The 17,986-nt window shown below is 43.0% G+C and overlaps 1 protein-coding gene across 1 annotated transcript in view; it reads left to right on the top strand.

The window, feature by feature from the left end:
- Positions 1–2,532: 2,532 nt before the first annotated feature.
- The window catches only part of fa2h (fatty acid 2-hydroxylase), a 38,095-nt gene continuing 22,641 nt past the window's right edge, over positions 2,533–17,986 (top strand). The window contains exon 1 of the mRNA XM_083917304.1: positions 2,533–2,908. Within this exon, the coding sequence (XP_083773430.1) occupies positions 2,627–2,908 (282 nt within the window). The 5' untranslated portion in view covers positions 2,533–2,626. The remainder of the gene's footprint in view (positions 2,909–17,986) is intronic.

Below are 17,986 nucleotides of genomic sequence, written 5' to 3'. Positions count from 1 at the left end.
CTTTACTGTAAATGACTGTATATTGCAGTATATCTGACCTTTACTGTAAATGACTGTATATTGCAGCATATCTTACCTTTACTGTAAATTACTGTATATTGCAGTATATCTTACCTTTACTGACTGAAAGTGCAGCTTTGAAAAATGTCTTTGTTTAGAAATCAAATCCTCCATTTTCAGGGCGAGAAATGACAGCTTGTCGCTAAGCTCTACAGCGTCGCACAGCACACTTCTTGTGTTTACTTTTTGCACAGGGGTCAGAGTTCACCGTGACCTGGCTGGTGGCAGGCTATCAGGCTGCTCACTATCGCCGCCTGCCTTGAGGCAGAGGTACTGCCTGCCTCAAGCCAAGCATTTTCCCTGTGGATTTATGTCACATCAATAAGATGTAAATATTACACATATACGTAAAATACATTACTGAACACCATGGAAAAGAAGACGTATGCTTTTATTCCATAAAAGTGTTCTCAACCATCATATTGGAAACATACACAGAAATGGGAACAAGCACGCGCAGAGGGCACGCGCTCAATCCAGTTTGTGAGTGATTGCGCAATCTGGAGGGAGGCACGGCTGTCCGTGCCTCACCTCTCGTCTCCGAAGAGACTCCGTTTATTTAAATAGGAAATACAGAATTTTCTGCCATTTTTACTATAAAAACGGTCAAAATACATTAAGAACCACACCAAAATCATAGTCCAGAGGACAAATATTAATACTTCTGTTATTTTATTATTTCGTTTCTTTTTCCTCTCATGATGACAGGGGAGGCACAGCCTCACCTGCCTCCCCTGACCGCACGTCACTGGTTGAAAGGGATTTGCAAATCACTGTAATCTGTTTTTATTTTCATTTTACACAACGTAACAACTTTATTGGAATTTGGGTTTTTACAATAAAAAAAAAAAAAGAAGCTAGCCAAATGATGATTATGTCATGAGTTGACAGGACCAGTTGGGACAATTCCCTTTGTCGTAGAGGACAACACAAAGGGAACCCTCCCACCAAACTGACAACCAAACAGGCCTGTCTGTTAAGTGTCAAAACAAACAAAGCATAAACAAATAACAAACAAACATTACGTCTATTCCGAGTGCTGAATTTGTCTATGCGTAATTATAACTGTGGTGTCAACAGCACATGAACATCCACCAAAACGCGCAGGACGGCGCTCGTGGATAAACGCTGGGGCTCGCGCTGCTTTCAGGACAATCTGTGGCTCCCATGACTTTGAAAAAAAGTCCTTAATATCACTGATGCACAGTCAAAAGGGTTTCACTTTGTCAGTGTGTACAGTTTTATACGTCAAATCTGTGAATAATATCTTATTCAGGTTGATTTCACAAAAAATATTATTAATAATAATAGGCATAATAATAATAATACTAATATTTATGATTATTTTCTGCTGATAAGTTTCCACACTCTGCGCCCCCTAAGCATCCCAGCTCACAAACTTGTGTAATATATAATACCATAACCATTGCTAGTAAAAGTTATTTCGTTTAAAGTGTGTCGCGCTTTATTTGGGGCGCACCTGTGAAAAGTAGTATTTCCGACAGCGCGTAAAGGCACCAGCTGAGCTCATCTGTGCGGCGGAGATAAAGCTCATCTGAGAGATACTCAAACAAAAACACGCCCTCGGTTTAGCACTGAAAAAGAGACAAGTGTACACCTTAATGTTAACCAATATCTCAAATGTCACTAACTCAATCTGTTGCTCTGTAAATGAACGTTTTTATTTCGGAGATGATACACGAACCCGACAGCGAGCAAAGTGCGCGCACACATACACACACACACACACACACACACACACACACACACACACACACACACACACACACACACACACACACACACACACACACACACACACACTTTTGTGTTGATAAACTGCTACACAAATGTGAGGTGAACGTTGAATGTGAGTTAGATTTAGATTGTTCAGACGTTAACTGCCTCAGAGAAGCCCGTGGGCACGGACCTTATCCTACTGATCAGGACGTGATCACAGCTGTTATGTCACTCTGTATTTGAGTCTGTAATGAACGTTACACTGGAATAAAACACATTGAGAGATTTTAATTTGTTACAGAATGTAATTGAATTAAATGATGAGCTAATTATCAGTTAGCTCTCCGCGGCAGACTCGAGGAGCTGTCGCCCTGAGAGTTTTCAGACCAACAGGTGCGTCTGGATGGGATGATGCGTTCACGGAACATGCTGAGATCCGGTACCATCATAGTCCAACTTCAAACTGGTCTATACTGAGCTTTAAGGTGGCTAATATTGCTAAGAGACATCGAAACAATGTTTATAAAGCGCCACTAACTCTCCAGGGCCGCACATCATTTAGACGTGTGACGTTTTGAAACATCTATGCTGCTGTGACTGTCAATTAGTGGTATCTACGAGGTTTTCGTGGTGCTTGAACGCCTCGCTGACCCCGCCCCTCCTCGCTCCGTCCTCTCGTGAATAGTGAAGAGTTTCAGTGCCCCGGGTGTCAACGGCGGAGTCGAGCTCAGTAGCCAGGTCGTCGACCCTCCGAGGAGGTCTCTCTGCTCTCCTCCCTGTCTTCACTTTTCGGTTCAGGTGGACGCCCCACATCTCCGCTGTCACTATGTCTCCGTCCACGTCCCCCCGGTTCTTCACGGAGAGGGAGGTGGCCCGCCACTGCACCAAGGACTCCTGCTGGGTGCTACTGGGGACCAGGGTGTACGACGTGACCTCTTTTTTGCGGATGCACCCGGGCGGGGAGGCGCTGATACTTCGGCGGTCAGGCAAGGACGTGAGCCGGGAGATGGAAGGACCCCCGCACCGGCACTCGGAGAACGCCCGGCGGTGGATGGAGCAGTACTACATCGGGGAGCTGGACAGAGACAGCGGCGCCGACGAGGCACAGGTAGAGTCGGGGATAACGGACACACACCTAACCTAGCTGGGCTGACATCCCTGACCTCAGACCGGAGAAGAAACACCCGGTGCTGGGTGTCTTTGTAGCAAACTCACAGTGGTCTTTTTTAACTTTTAAACAAACTTACACATGGGGACAATTTATTTTGGTGGAAAGTTTATAAAAAATTTTCCGAGTTTGTCTTCTACTTATGCTAAATAGTTCCCCCTCAGGCTCCACTGAGATAGAAGTACTGGCCTCCAGGCAAGGCTGTGGCCCCTGAGCCCCAGGGCCTGGGGGGTAACTGTGGGTTTGAGGAGCCTGTTGGCCCTGCTGTGAGTAACAGGTGGATTCTCTCACTTGACTTTACTGGGCGTTTCTGTGGCATAGAGACTCCCTCCTCCTTCTCCTCTTGGAGTATTGATTGTAGGGGAGGGAATGAGGAGTTAGTGGAAAAAGACTCACAGGGAGGGATCTGGCTTCATGCTTGTTTAATTTCTGCTGGGAGGAGAGAAGGAGCAGGGAGGGGCGGGCAGGTGATATGCTAGACCTGTGGGGTTGGGGTTAGGGTGGGGGGTCAGGGGTGTTAATGAATGATTCAAGAGGAGATGTGTGTGTGTGTGTGTGTGTGTGTGTGTGTGTGTGTGTGTGTGTGTGTGTGTGTGTGTGTGTGTGTGTGTGTGTGTGTGTGTGTGTGTGTGTGTGTGTGTGTGTGTGTGTGTGTGTGTGTGTGTGTGTGTGTGTGTGTGTGTGTGTGTGTGTGTGTGTGTGTGTGTGTGTGTGATAAACTGGTTTGACTTGTCCCAGGAGCAATAGAGGGGACAACAAACAGGTCAAATTTGAGGGAAACCGGAAACTTCCCAACACTTGTTTGATGAATCCACGCCCAATTTAGCTCTCTTTATCCCTGTGTGTGTCTCTGTGTGTGAGGACGGAGGACCAAGAGACTTTGCATAAATCTCTTGCTGACAGAGTTGACATTTACATGGCTTGCCCACTCCTGTGTGTGTGTGTGTGTGTGCGCGTGCGCGGGGGTGTCTGTGTGTGTGCCTGTTGGCTGCATCTCGTTACGCAAAGTTTACACAATCGCAGTAACAAAAGCCACTTTCTTCTCTTCTCCCTTATGGAGGAAAAAAAAGTCTGTCTTCCATATGATGGAGTCTTTCTCTATCAGCTATTAGATTTAAAGATAGCAAACACACATGTGTCTGTATGGGCTGGGTGAAGGAGGTGTGTGGCAATCATGTTGTTCATAAATGTGTTCGAAAATGTCTTACAACACGTTTTTCATGCATTCTCTCGCAGGCTGTTAGTTTCAGACGTTAGTGGGTTTTCTTTCTGAGGTGCTATCATCACGCCCTCCACCCCTAAGGGCAAAGGTTAATCACACATGTTCCTTTTTTTTATTCCAACTGGCATGATTCAGCATTGAGGTCAGGGTTTTGCACAACTCCTACTCGGGGTGTAAGGACCCGGGGTGTATGGAGAGAGACGCGAACGTCACTGTAAGATTCCGGTCGAACGTGACACTGGAGTCATGAGGCAGATTTCTGCTGCCCACTGAATGGATCACAGGGACGTTTCAGTTGTTAATGAAACATCGGCCCTACATAATCTGTCCCGCAGGTATGGCTGGAGAACAAATAGTGCTCACGTTCTGCTCTCTTTCTCCAGTCACTTCAGCACCTTGATTTAACCTACCCCACGCTACGTTTAATGATTGGCCTGAGGGCGTTTCCACAAAGCAGGATAAATACCATTGCAGAAACATAATGTACCAACTTTCGGTCACACAGTGTGACTTTATAGGGGTTTTAATTGCTTGGGTTTCTTCCAGCAGAAAGTTTCAGTCACAGATAATACCATCATGTTGTAGAAATAATGTAGCTTTGTGGTAAGGTTCGTTGTGATGTGTCATGATACAGTTGCACGGATCGATCAGTTAATCACTTAATCACTTAATCCATAAAATCTCAAAAAATAATGATAGCCAGTTTCAATTTGAGACCGAGTGGAGGTCTTCACGTGTAGGTTTGTCGTATCCGCAGTCCAAAACCCAACGGTTATTGGTTTACCATCCTACCACAAAGGAAACCAGCAGATCTTGTCACTTGAGTTGGCGGGATTAGGGCATTCTTGGTGTTTGTTCATGACAAATTGATTATCCAAAGCAGTTGCTCGTTAATTTCCTTTCCGCACAGCACTTCGCCTTTTAACAAGCTATGTGGAACTTAAACGCTCCTATAATGTAGCTCGATCCTTTGCTTTGTAAATAATGATTTTGAATTTTTAGCGGTATGTTTTCCTTTTCAGTCCCACTAAATAAGGTTCTAGTGGCATTTTGTGTGTTTCCTTGAGATTCTCAGCCCTGTATACTGCAACAGCAAATCATTTGGAATTAGACAAGACACTAACATCCTACTTTGTGTTGCTTCAAATGTGACTCCATTCTTTGGCGTAATCAGTTAAAGTCTGTTGTGGTCTTCTGGAGGCAGCAGGTCCAGAGTATTCTATAATGATGAAGCACCCATGTCCTTTTTTAAAGGCAAGGCCTGTCCCCCAAAGGTTAAAGCTCTGCAAAGCAGAAGAGGATACTAGGTACGTTTCCATTAGCGTTGAATACCCGGAATGAGGTGGGTCTGTCTAGCTGGAACGCTCCTAATTTGCATGCGAGTTGCTTGAGCGGCCGTTTGTTGGCCCTGTTGCAGGGCCTCTTTTGTCCCCTGAGAGATGCCTGGTTGCTGATTGGATGTAGCTCTCAGCGAGATGTGACGCGTGGCAGTACTTGACATCACGGCAACACGGAAAAGTAGACACTTTTATCAAGTGGTGTGGTGGAACGCAGCGCAGAAAACGATCTGTGCATGCACATCTTTGCACGGGCTGGTTAAAAATGAGTGCTGCAGCAGCGGGGTTGGACCTGTGGCCCTTTCCTCTCTCTCTCTCTCTCTCTCTCTCTCTCTCTCTCTCTCTCTCTCTCTCTCTCTCTCTCTCTCTCTCTCTCTCTCTCTCTCCCTCTCTCTCCGCCTCTCTCCCATTTTCGCACACACACACACACACAGGCACACACCTGTTCTACAACCTGACTAGATGCTCATGTTCAGGTTCACAAACACACACACACACACACACACACACACACACACACACACACACACACACACACACACGCACATACACGCACACACACCGTACTGCAGTGGGGTGACAGCCTGTCTGTCAACACACTTTTACAGCGCCCAGAATTTTTAAGGTGGAGTGTTTTCTCTCATGTTACTTGAAATGAACACTTGAACACCTTAGTTGACATTGTGAATCATACAGGTCACCTTAAATCAAACTGCAACTATTCTGTATTTCTCACTTGAAGGAAAATGCCAACACAGCGCCGCTGTATCACTGATCCGCTGATCACCGGCGATCAAAACCCATTCAGAATGATAAGTCACCTCCAGAGTCTCCTAAATCCCTCTGGGGCCTTTTTTTGTAATGGAAACACAGCCAGTGAACGACCATTTCAGAGGGCGGGGCCTGAAACTTTCCGATTGGCCAGATTATCCCCTAATGGAAATGCGCCGTCAGTCACTGTCGGTACTTTTCTGTGTCTCAGTGGGGACTGCTCTGCTTACACTCTACCAAAGGATAAAGGGTTTAAAGTGACTGAAGTGATGGTACACTGTTTTGTATACTTGTGTGTTAACATTCTGTCTGAGGTTGCTCATAGTACAAACAGAATAAGGTTAAAGGGGGAACCTGACATCTTCATGTCCATTATATCCTGGATCTAAACTGTTCCCACCTCCGATTTGCCTGATCTCCTAAACTGGATCTCAGAATATCAGACCCCAAATTCATCAGTCAAGACTTCAAGAACAAGATGTAACAAATTGGAATCAGAAGTGGAATCATACGCCTCCCATCTTATCAAACCCTTTTATCAATGCTGGCATGTTTTCTGACAGCTTATTGTAAAACACTGACGACAAACTCATAACAAAGCATGGCCTTATAATAACATAAGTGCCACGCAGGCAGGTTTAGCACATTTTTCCTTTGAAAACACAAGTGAAAACGAAAGCTGGACAAGGATTCTCTTGTATCATCTGTGCTGTGTTCAGACTTCAGAATATAAACAGCTGCTTTCACGCTGAAAACCTAGGACTGTTTTTCCATACAGAAAATATATCAGAAAACAATAAGGGGATCAAGAAAAAAGGTGTGTGTGTGTGTGTGTGTGTGTGTGTGTGTGTGTGTGTGTGTGTGTGTTTAAGAAAGTAGTGTAGGTTTACAATCAAACAGAGGTGCTGTTTATACGTCAACAAAGGAGGCTGGTTTGTAATGTATGCTGATTGCCTCCATTCAGAATCTGTGTCCCTCTGCTGGAGTTATTGGAGCAACGGAAACACTTGTGACCACACATGGTTGTACAGCTGTGTCATTACACGCCGATGCTGCTATTACCTCATACGCTGTCTTTGGCAGAGCACAGACACCGGCTGCAGAGAGCACACAAAATACGGCAGAAGAAGCACTAACAAAACAAACAAACAACAACAAAATCATCTTGGCTCAACTCACAGACAAGAAACGCCTAAAGAAACTCAAACAATCCGAGGGGAAGTCACGACAGTGCTGGAGCCACTGTTGAGTGGATTAGCAGCACTGTGTTTAGGACTAGAGCCAGACTGACATATCCGTCGTCAGATATTATTGGCCTATCATAAGCCCCGTTCACACAGAGATTCTGCAACAGCGCTGCGATGAAGGAACGCTGCGATGCCGCCTTTCTGTTCATTCACACAGAACCAAGCAAAGGCGGGGTAATGCAAAGAGACGTCTGCGTCTAGTGTGAGCGAGCCGATACGCACCGTCAATCAACCGTCCCTCAACCCAACTTAACCCACAAACTGCCAACTTTTATACGGACTGTGGCACCTGCGTGTGTGTTTGAGAGAGAGAGGGAGAGAAAAGAGCGAGAGGAAGGCGAAGAATTGCACACTATGTTTCTGTATTTTATTAGAACTTGGGCTACTCTGAACGCTGCTTTGTCACCTGTTGACCTGTCTGTCGGTTGAGGTTCTGCGTGTAGCCCCGCTCCAATGTTTCCCCCAGGTTTACAGCGGGGGGGGGGGGGGGGGGGATGACAAAAAAATTAGAGGAGTCATGGTTTTCATGTGTTTCCAACGCACTGTAGCGGGTTGCCTGAATGTTCTTTTCTTGGCGTGCCAGCCGGTGTTTAATCAGACAATTGAATGATTAGGTCTTTATTAAAGGTCAATCCCCACATGGATAAATGAAGCAGCGTTGACACATTCATGAACACACTTATTGAATATCAACAGACAAAGGAATTACATTTAATACAAGCAGTAATCAGAGCCACAATGCAAAGTTTATATCTGTGTATTGCACAATGAGTTACACTCAGCATCAAAAAATGTCTTTTAAATAATTGTCCAAAAGGTCCAAATAATGTTCCCCAACAGAAACAGAACAAAGATTATTCAAATATCACTTTTAGGATTCAAGCAGTTTCAGATCGATTGTATTCCTAATGTCTTCTTTATCCATTTTTACCATTATATGAGGGGGTATTTGTATATTTGTTTGAGAAGCAACTTACCTTACGTACCTAAGAGGACATCCTTACCACATAACCCATTTGTCTGACTAGAAGAAACTCTAAATATCAAGCCGTTTTAGTTGTTTTTTGTAGGAGTGAATCATCTTCTCAAACAAATACACAAATCCCCCCTAATATAATGTTAGGGGAAAGACTGAGCATCTTTAATTCTCTCCACCTCAATTTGAAACACCGGCTTCATGTTAAGAATTAGAAGTCTCCAGCTGAAGACATTACTTACATGATCACTCAGTGAAGTATTCAGGATGGGTTCAGGGAGAAAATATTTGACTGGACGCACCATAGTATTTAATCTTAAGATGTTATATCCCTTTCACTCAGTACGGCACCTGTGCTATTTAAAGTGTTTTGGCAAGATTGACCCCAAAGTATACACTTGTGTAGCAGTGACCCGAAGTGAAGTGGTATGTGTCATTGTGTGTGCATTTTGGTGCATTGCAGGTTGAGTAAAGGCAGAACCGCTTATCCCTTTAATCAGTGTGTCAGTCAGGGGTGCACCTTTGTTTGCTATATGCTCCTGTCGCTTTGTCTTGAAGGAATTGAGCTGTGAAGGCCTATCTACATCTGGACAGGATGCGTAAATACTGCATTCAACAATCCTTGACGTCTTCTTTCACTTTATTTCACTGTCTCTTTCTACACATGGACTCGAAATGTAAACAAATTCAACGGGGCAAAGAGGCAGAGGTCGTATTTATGCTTCATGTGCTGGAGAAAGGTCTGTAGCCGTGGACTTGGGACTATAGTACGAGTATTGTTGAATAAATTGAATCACAAATGAGTGAGTGAGTGTGTGTGAATGAATGAATAAATGAACAATGGAGATACTATGGAAGAGCTCAGCAGAATGAGAACATATGCAGAGAATGAGACTAGAAGTGAGTCCAGGTGAACAGAGTCGTTAAGTGAAACTCTGAGAGGAAGGCTAAAAGGAAGATGATGCTAAATCCCAGCACAGTCAGAGAATAGACCAGAGATGGACAATAACAGAGCATAATATGGTAGAAAATAGGAGGTTAAAGTACAGAGTGGAGCATGGAGGACGTGATGGTGGGCGTTGATTAGTTTTGTGGATGGAATGCACTGGAGGGCGAGCGGATCAGGCCTGTGGAGCCCTGGAATGCAGACTTTCATCTTTATGGATCTTTTTCTGCTCAATGATGTGATTGTCTTTCATCAGAGGGCAAGCAGAAGAAGGGCGGGAGGGCCCTGCACTGAGTTCAATAGCAGGTTAAATGTCCTGTTTGTTTAACAAGGAGCCAATGCAACACATTTATTAAGGTTTTGTAGTGAAATGAGGAGGTCTTGTTTAGATAATTCATCATTTCAACTTCCTGATCAGCTGTTCTTCATCCATCATGAAGTGGGCCTTCCACTACCCATACTACTAGATTTTACCCCATGCCGTACCAGGACTTCTCACAATCATGGCAGTTAAACTACATTACCCAGGGCGGACTATGTGACGCTAGTTTGTTGTTACGGAAGTGGAACGTCACATTAACACTAACTCATGATCCACAGCAATATTGGATAAACAGACAAAAGCAGAGGATTAAAAACACAACAGTAAAGTTGGCCTGGCTCCTAAAAGGCTCAAAGAGAACGCAAACCTGATGATGACAGAGGATGTGTCAAATACTACTGAGCCAGAAAATTCAGACCAGGAGCAGCAAGCTAACGTTAGCAAACAGCCTGTTACTATAGCAACACATGTTGCTAATTCTAACAATGTTTTTTGATGTTTTGCAGCTAGCAGTAACTTTGTTTCAAGATGAACGTCCAGATTGGTGGTCAAAGGATCAAGTACGGCATTTGTTTTTAAACCTGACAGTTTCTGCAAGTATATGGATATTCAACTTTAAGGAAAAGCTCTGAGTGCTTCACCACTCCACCATTGTGGATATTTGAATCAATGAATGTTGTGTAAATCAGCATGATCTTTGAGTATCTTTTATTCACTGTAGAAATTCACAATGTAGTACACATGACAGGTGAATAATGGAGTAGGCCTACCGGCACTTATTTTTTACCACTTAAAGCACTGCTTGGGGCCAATTAGGACATTCCAATAGAAAACAATGTGAACAAAGGGATTTTATCGCTCGCGCCATGTGCAGTTAGGACTCGGTATTAACACAACATTAAGCTCAACATTTTCACCTGCTAAGTACCACATGTTGGTTCCATTTATGTTTGCCAGCATACTAGAGTGTTAAAAGAACAGAAGCTATCTCATGACACTTTTCATGTTGAGCAGGTTTAGACCTTACTCTTTCACTAAAGTCACTTCGAAGCAAATGCATAGCACAGTATGTACTAGGATCATGCCCAGTGTTTCATTCAGCTCATAGGCTGCACTAGCAGCCTGGGCCCATGTCATCAGTTTCCCCCAACATGCTGTTAAAGGGAAACTACCTCTTTTACAACTCTTAAGAGCTGCTCTGAGTTCATCACTATGGGGATCCATTACCCGACACATTGTTTACCTCCGCTACCATAGAGACTGCCGACACAGCAATTAGCACTCCGGTGCAGGCCTCAGGTGGCTCCCCTTATCGCTACGGTAACGTCTAGAGAAAAGAGAGAGTGAGGATGAGGGAAACTGAACGGACGGTCAGAAGGGATGGAGATGAACATATTCCTGAAAGGTGCTGATTGATTTAAGCCAAAGGTCTGAGTGATACCGAGGGCCATTTCCCTGTCCTCTCATTGTTTTGTACTGAGCCATGTCCTACAGTTGTTACTTTTTTATCCATGAATAATTTCCCTGTTAGTATTTTCACTTATTTATTTTGCACAATTTTAAAAACATACATAGAAATTACAAAAATTAGATGATAAACAGTGCAGCAAGAGGAAAATCCTCCACCATTAAAACATTTCAAAATAGAACAGACGCTAACAATTGACATACAGTAGTTGTGTAGTATTGTAATGTTTTTTCTTATTGGTCTGTTGTGATCGCAGGGGAGATGGTTGAGGTAAGAAGCGCTGCTTATTAGGAGTGTAACACTACAATGATCTGGATCAATATCGATTCAGTGATCAACGATCCAATATCTTCTATGCAAAGTGAAGAAATCGATATGTGGCATCATCTTAATTTGCCTATTTTATTTTTAAGTTCCACTTCATAATCATTCTTTTCATATAAAAAGTTTGTGTGGAAAAGCTCAGTAATAAAACCGCCAGAGAGGATTGTGATAAATGGGCCGATGATATCGTCTCAAAGAGTGGATATAATATCATGATAAAACTGAGAGTATGTAACATTGGATTTGAATCTCTGCTTCACTTTGCTAAAATATAATGATTTTGTATATCCTGCATTGCTACGACAACATTTTGTGGCTCATTTTGTGAGAGGATGCATTTATTTCCCATTGCTTTTTTGTATTTTGATAATTACTGTCTGAAACTAGATTGAAAAGAACAAAATACTGTTCAGATGAAAGCTTAGTAAAAGATAGTTAAGCTGCATTGCATAGTAAACTCCGACGGTGTGTTGTTACAGTAGTAGAAACAGACAGTGGAGTCACAGGTGGAGAGGACAGGGCCAGTGTTGCTCTTTTGCATACAGTACAACCCGACTGAGTCTAACAGAGTCTATAGTTGGTCGTCAAGGAAGCTATTCCTTCTATTTAGAAAAACTTCTTTCCCAAGTAGAAATTACACACAAATTCACCTAAAGTCCTAAATTTCCTCCAGTTGAACAACAGCAGTTGAACACAGCGCACATTTGTGGATCTGTGGAGCTACAGACCGTGAAAAGAGTCAAAACTCTACACACAAATGTAACCTGATCCGTGCGTATCAGGTCATCTGTGCACACCTTTTTATCAATCTGTAAATAAAAAACAAAAGGACGTCACATATTTGTAGACATTTGTATACACAGGACGCTTTTAAAAGGGAAAATGACCTGATGTTTAATAAAAGAAATATTAATATTATTCAGGTTGCAATGTGCAGTTGTGAGCCTGTTTCACATGTGTTCAAATTGCTTGGTGTTTGTGTTTGGATTGCACATTTGTTAGTACCCACAATTATACACTAATCGTTGTACACATTTGTTTGTTTTTAATTTCTAGATTAACATGTAATACACTTTTGTGATCGTTTAGAGTGTAATTTCTCTCCATAAAGCGGTCACCGTGTTCAGCAATCTTGCAGGCTCATTGCATGTCAGATGGGTCTAATAAAATCTTGGTTCTTATCTGTATCAGACTGTATGACATCATATTTGGTGTATTAAATTCCTAGAGCATTGTAGCGCTTGTTAGCTCTGTTAGGTGTGTTTGAAGCAATTACTGATAGCCGCTAATTTATTAATTCCACTTTAACACTGCAGCGCTGTGCCATTTACATGTGTAACGTAGTCATGCTTTAACTGAGCTCAGCAGTCCGTAGTGTGTCCAGGTCTGCCTGGTTTCACTGTAGCAGATTGGTGTTTCCTCCAGGTGATTAACTGTTGAGAAACACAGTGTGTAACGCTATTACGCGTAGAGCTGGCTGGCTCCTCCCACTTCGTTCTGCTGCAGCATGCATGGTACTCAGGACAGCCCGAGAAAGTGAAATGAATGTAAAGTAGGCTGCCTGGCAACGCTAGTAAACACCGGCATACCGTCGAACATTGCATGTGTACAATTGTGTTTGTCTGCTGTGATTATTAACATTATTGTCTCTTACATCCAAGTCGAAATGACTTTCCGCTACTTGACGTGTAACCAACTGGACATCCATCTTCCTCATTATGGCTTTGACACAACAATCTCATGTTTTTCCACACCCTCTCCTCTGGCAACACGCCCCTTCTTTCCCAATCTTACCCCAAATTTAAGTCCATTTGACTGTCCCTGTGGTCTCTACACGAAGAATCGTTCAGTTGTTTGCACAGGGGAACCTGCTTGGCCAGTCTGCCCAGCCGACAGTACTGAAATGAAAAGCACAGTGCACTCCTAGTTACAAAAATTGGTCCATGACCACGCATGCATGACCACCAAGGTAGCTGTTGAAGCCTTCGCACCGAACGCAAAAGACATGGTGACGGTCATTTCTCACCCTCGAGCCCTGGGACAGTACGGCGACCAATAACCTGGCTTCACACAGTGTGTGTGTCACTTACCGGCCAGTGGACCTAGAGTGGACAGGTTGTCTTTGTTGAATTACTGGTGTACAAGGAGTTCAATACGGTTGATAAATTATGAATTGCTTCATTACGTTGAGACTTGATTAGTGTCTTTTGGTCTTTTAAATCAAAGGTCACATTACTGCGACTCTTGCTTTATGCTAGTTTTTTTTTATTAATGACATCATTTTAAAAATATAAACAGAACAAAGCAGCATACGGGTGGTTGAGGTGTTTATATGGAGCTTAGCTCACCAGTGACTGTCTGTAAATGGTAACATGACACTTTCTGCACAAACTGGCTAGCTACACAGAGCCTCTGATTATGACACACAAACACACACACACACACACACACACACACACACACACACACACACACACACACACACACACACACACACCCACACACACACACACACATATACACACGTACTGAGAGAGAGCAAGGGTGCAATCTTGGGTTCTGGTCGTTCAGGTTTGACTGGTTCTTCTAGTTAGAGGGAGACAAGTGATCTTAGCTACACACACATACCCACACACATATCAGGAAAAGTCCTTTTCAGCCTCTCAAATCTGGAGATTTCCTCTGTTTTATATCACAATAAATTGAATATCTTTATGGTTTTGGACAAGGCATTTAAAGATATCACCATGGACTTTGAGAAATTAGGATGGACATTTTCACTATTACACACTATTAATCGATTTATCTGACATTTATGTTTTTGATGAATCGATAATGGAAATATCCATTAGTTGCAGCCCTGTTGTGAATGTGTTGCATTCATTATTCACCGAAAGTATTGTTGACATTCTGTCATTCGCCTTGTGCAAGAATGCAATGACGTAAAGATTTACTGTGGGAGCTATTAGTAGATGATTAATTAGAAATGGATCAAAGACCTGAAAAGAAGATAAGTGAGCGTTGTAATCGTTATATAGCTGAAGTGCCTGTGTTTACATTCTTTTGTTTACTTATTGTGACAGACAGCAACAGTTTCTTAGGGGGAAGTTTGTCCTGGAAAAATACATTTGTCAAGTGTTAGTGAAAAGTACAATTACCTACTGAGGCTTTCTTCAGCTGCTTCATGCTGTCTTCACTATCAACAGTCTCTACCAGCATTGGAAACATGTAGGGAACTAGAAGGGCACTAACACACTATGTTAATGCAGTGTGAATTTCCACAGTCGGGATCTCATTGTTCCGAATATTCTGACACCACATGAATGCAGCACAAATACCCTGGTAGTGATTTGGATCTGCTCCAAAATGTATTGGGTTCTTCAGTGGCCCATGTTTCACCCTTTCACTAAGTCTCATGAAGATCAGGCCAGTAGGTTTTCTGTATTCCTGCTAACAGACAAAAGAAAACATAACCTCCTTGGTGGAGGATAAAACCCAAGCAGCCCATGCTGATCCACCGCTGTTCTTCTTTTGTTCATGTAGTATCTCACCCCCAACATTTCATATTTTTGAGGCTCTGCTCAGACTGTCTTCTCTTGGCTGACAATAATTTCAGGTTCATGACCACAGAACCTGTTGACATTTCATCTAAGGCGATAATGAAGATAATATTTATCCTAATCCTGATGTTCGGTTGAGAAATTTGGGAGGGGTGAAATATTTCAGTGTTATATGAATGATATGACTAATAAGAAAGGAATGTTTGTGTCTGTGGCGGATCCAGGAGAGGAGAGGTGTGTGCTTCTACGGCTCCGTCTTGTGACCTTCCTGCTGACTGGTGTCATTGTTATCAAATCGGAGTAGCAGAGCGAGGCACTCACTTATCACTGAGCAATAAATAAACAATGCGATCACACTTTTTTTAATAGCTCGTGCTACACTTGATTTAGATGTTTTCAGCATACCTTGTAATTGATGCACGGAACTGCTTAAAGAAGCCAATGTCAATGTCTGTCACCACTGCCATCAGTGTTTTAGGAAGAGTTCACAAGTCTGAATACAGACAGAGCTAGTATGAGATACTGACGCCTTTTTGTGTCTGTGTATTAAGTCACAGTATTGGGGATTTTATAATGCATGAAATAGATTTCTAAAGGTCAACAGACTTTGGTTAGACACTAGTGTGTGATTGGTAAATAAAACGTTTTCTAGTACATTTGTTGTAATCTGTGTGATTGATCAACATGCTACCCAAGAATTCAGAGCTCATGGCCTTTCCACAGTGTTACGGAACTTCAACCCTGCTCTTTCCACATGCATCCTACCAGAGAACTGCTGTTGACACACCCTCAGAAACACACATACACACTGTTGTCACAACGCCTAGTTTGTGGCAGGCTGCGATGAGCAAGTGTAATTTTACATAAATACACAAGTGTTATTTTCAGGATAGCTACTCACAAGTCAATTTATATTTCAGTTACATCCAGGTTCTGCACCTCTGCTCTCTCCTAACACATTTCATCACATTTTGGCCTTGTAAAGTGAACCATGACCTATGGTCCTTCTGTCAAATCAATCACAAAACAAAGAAAAATACTTTGTCTATGCATTGTATTGGAGGTGTTTTTGGCACTCTGTGCTCGGACCAGCCTAACATGAAACAAGAGAAGCAAATAAGAAACTTGAAACAAGAGACACTTCCTGAGTGTACACGTTTGGAGAAGAATGAATAGAGTATTTTTGGTGTATGAAACTAAAGCCCCTTTCACACGTGCACTGCAAACCTGAAATTATCGAGCCATTTCCCGGAGGGGCTGTTTGTTTGAATGCAAATATCCGAATCAATCGGACTAGACATCAGAGTTTGCCCTGCCACCTCCTTGTTACAAAGACTGTGTATCCATGCAGTTGAGTGGGGCGTCTTGATGACGTTTATGTCCCACGTTGGCCAACAGCGAGCAAAACAAACCTCCGACGGTGAAGAGGAAGGGTGATAAAGACGGGGACTAAATGTCTAACTGGAGGGACGATGGGACTCAGGAACTTCTGTCAGTAAGGACGAGACCAAAATCATCAGACAAATTCAAAGAGAAACCCTGTTGTTTATGACCAAATTACAAACTGGCTCCATTGGCGCTGTGTAATCCTCATCATGTACTTCCCCTTAGACATCATACCCAGGTAGCCCCCCTCCCCTAAACCAAACGGAGCATTTCCAATAAGTGAGAACACGTCTGACACGGAGAAACCAGTGAGAGAGAAACTCCTGACTATCTCCAGACCTGATTCTCCTGACATCGTCTGGGGTTCATATGTGAAAATCCCTCAAAAGTTCTGGGTGTTGAGCTCTGGGTGTTGCCAGTGCTGCAATAAAGCCATCTTATCAGTGAAGGAGTGATAAACCACCTTAGCCTGACTGAGCCTGACCTGAATGACAGGCCGACCCTTCTCATCTGCTGCACAACTGGGAAACCGCAGTAATAAAAGCTTTTTCTAGCACTAAGGTCACCTGTAAAGCTGCTGCCTTTGATCCTCTGTTGTACCTCTGCTCTTGAAATCAACCTTGTTTTAAGAAAAACAGGTTTCATCCGGGAGCTTAGTGGAACAGCAATGTCTCTGAATAGTGGAACTCGCTGTTACCATGGAAATGTTTACCGAAGCGGCAAACTATAGCGAGGTGCTACAACTGAACTCTACAGTCATTTATGTCCACAGTCTTGTACTTTTGCCTTTTGTTCTGTTTTCCAAATTTAGTTTTCTAACCAAATCAAATGTTTTATGGTCATGATTCATCTCATAGCTAGTTGGCTTGGTTCCATAGCTCGTTCTACAAGGATTTCCTGATAATGGAGAAAATAAATGGGAAATATACTTCTGGAAGCAGAGCCATTTAAAAAGAGGGCAGTAACTGTTGAGCTCTATTTATTATAACTAAAATACAGGTTGGACCTAACTATGCCGCTTCAGTCTGTGTGCAGCATTGATTGATCTGAAAAATTAAATAAAAAGTCATTTAATAGGGGCGATAAAGTAGAAATGCAGGTTTTGGCACACAGCTGATAGCAATGTCAGGGGAGAGTAGATGGGTAATATTACCTTCAGGAAGGATATAATCCTCAACTGAGCCAAAATCAGAATGAGTATGTGAGAAGTGTCTATGTGCCACTATTGTCATCCTTTGATCACAAAATCTCAACTTCCCAAACCCACCGCGACCAAGTCTGTGTACACTGTGGCTACCCAGAGCAGCAGCTTAGCCATTGCCCTTTAAACTCTCCCAGTCACCAGTCAGAAAACACACAGTAATAAAATGCAATTGTAGAACCCTGAAGAGAAGGATCACAGTTTCTCCGGTGATATGGAATGATCTTTGAATTGTTGTTTTAACCCCAAAAAAGGGGA

Source organism: Echiichthys vipera (assembly GCF_963691815.1).
Source record: "Echiichthys vipera genome assembly, chromosome: 7".
NCBI lineage: Eukaryota > Metazoa > Chordata > Actinopteri > Perciformes > Trachinidae > Echiichthys > Echiichthys vipera.
Note: the sequence above shows the minus strand (reverse complement) of the source record. Positions and strands in the feature narration are given on the sequence as shown.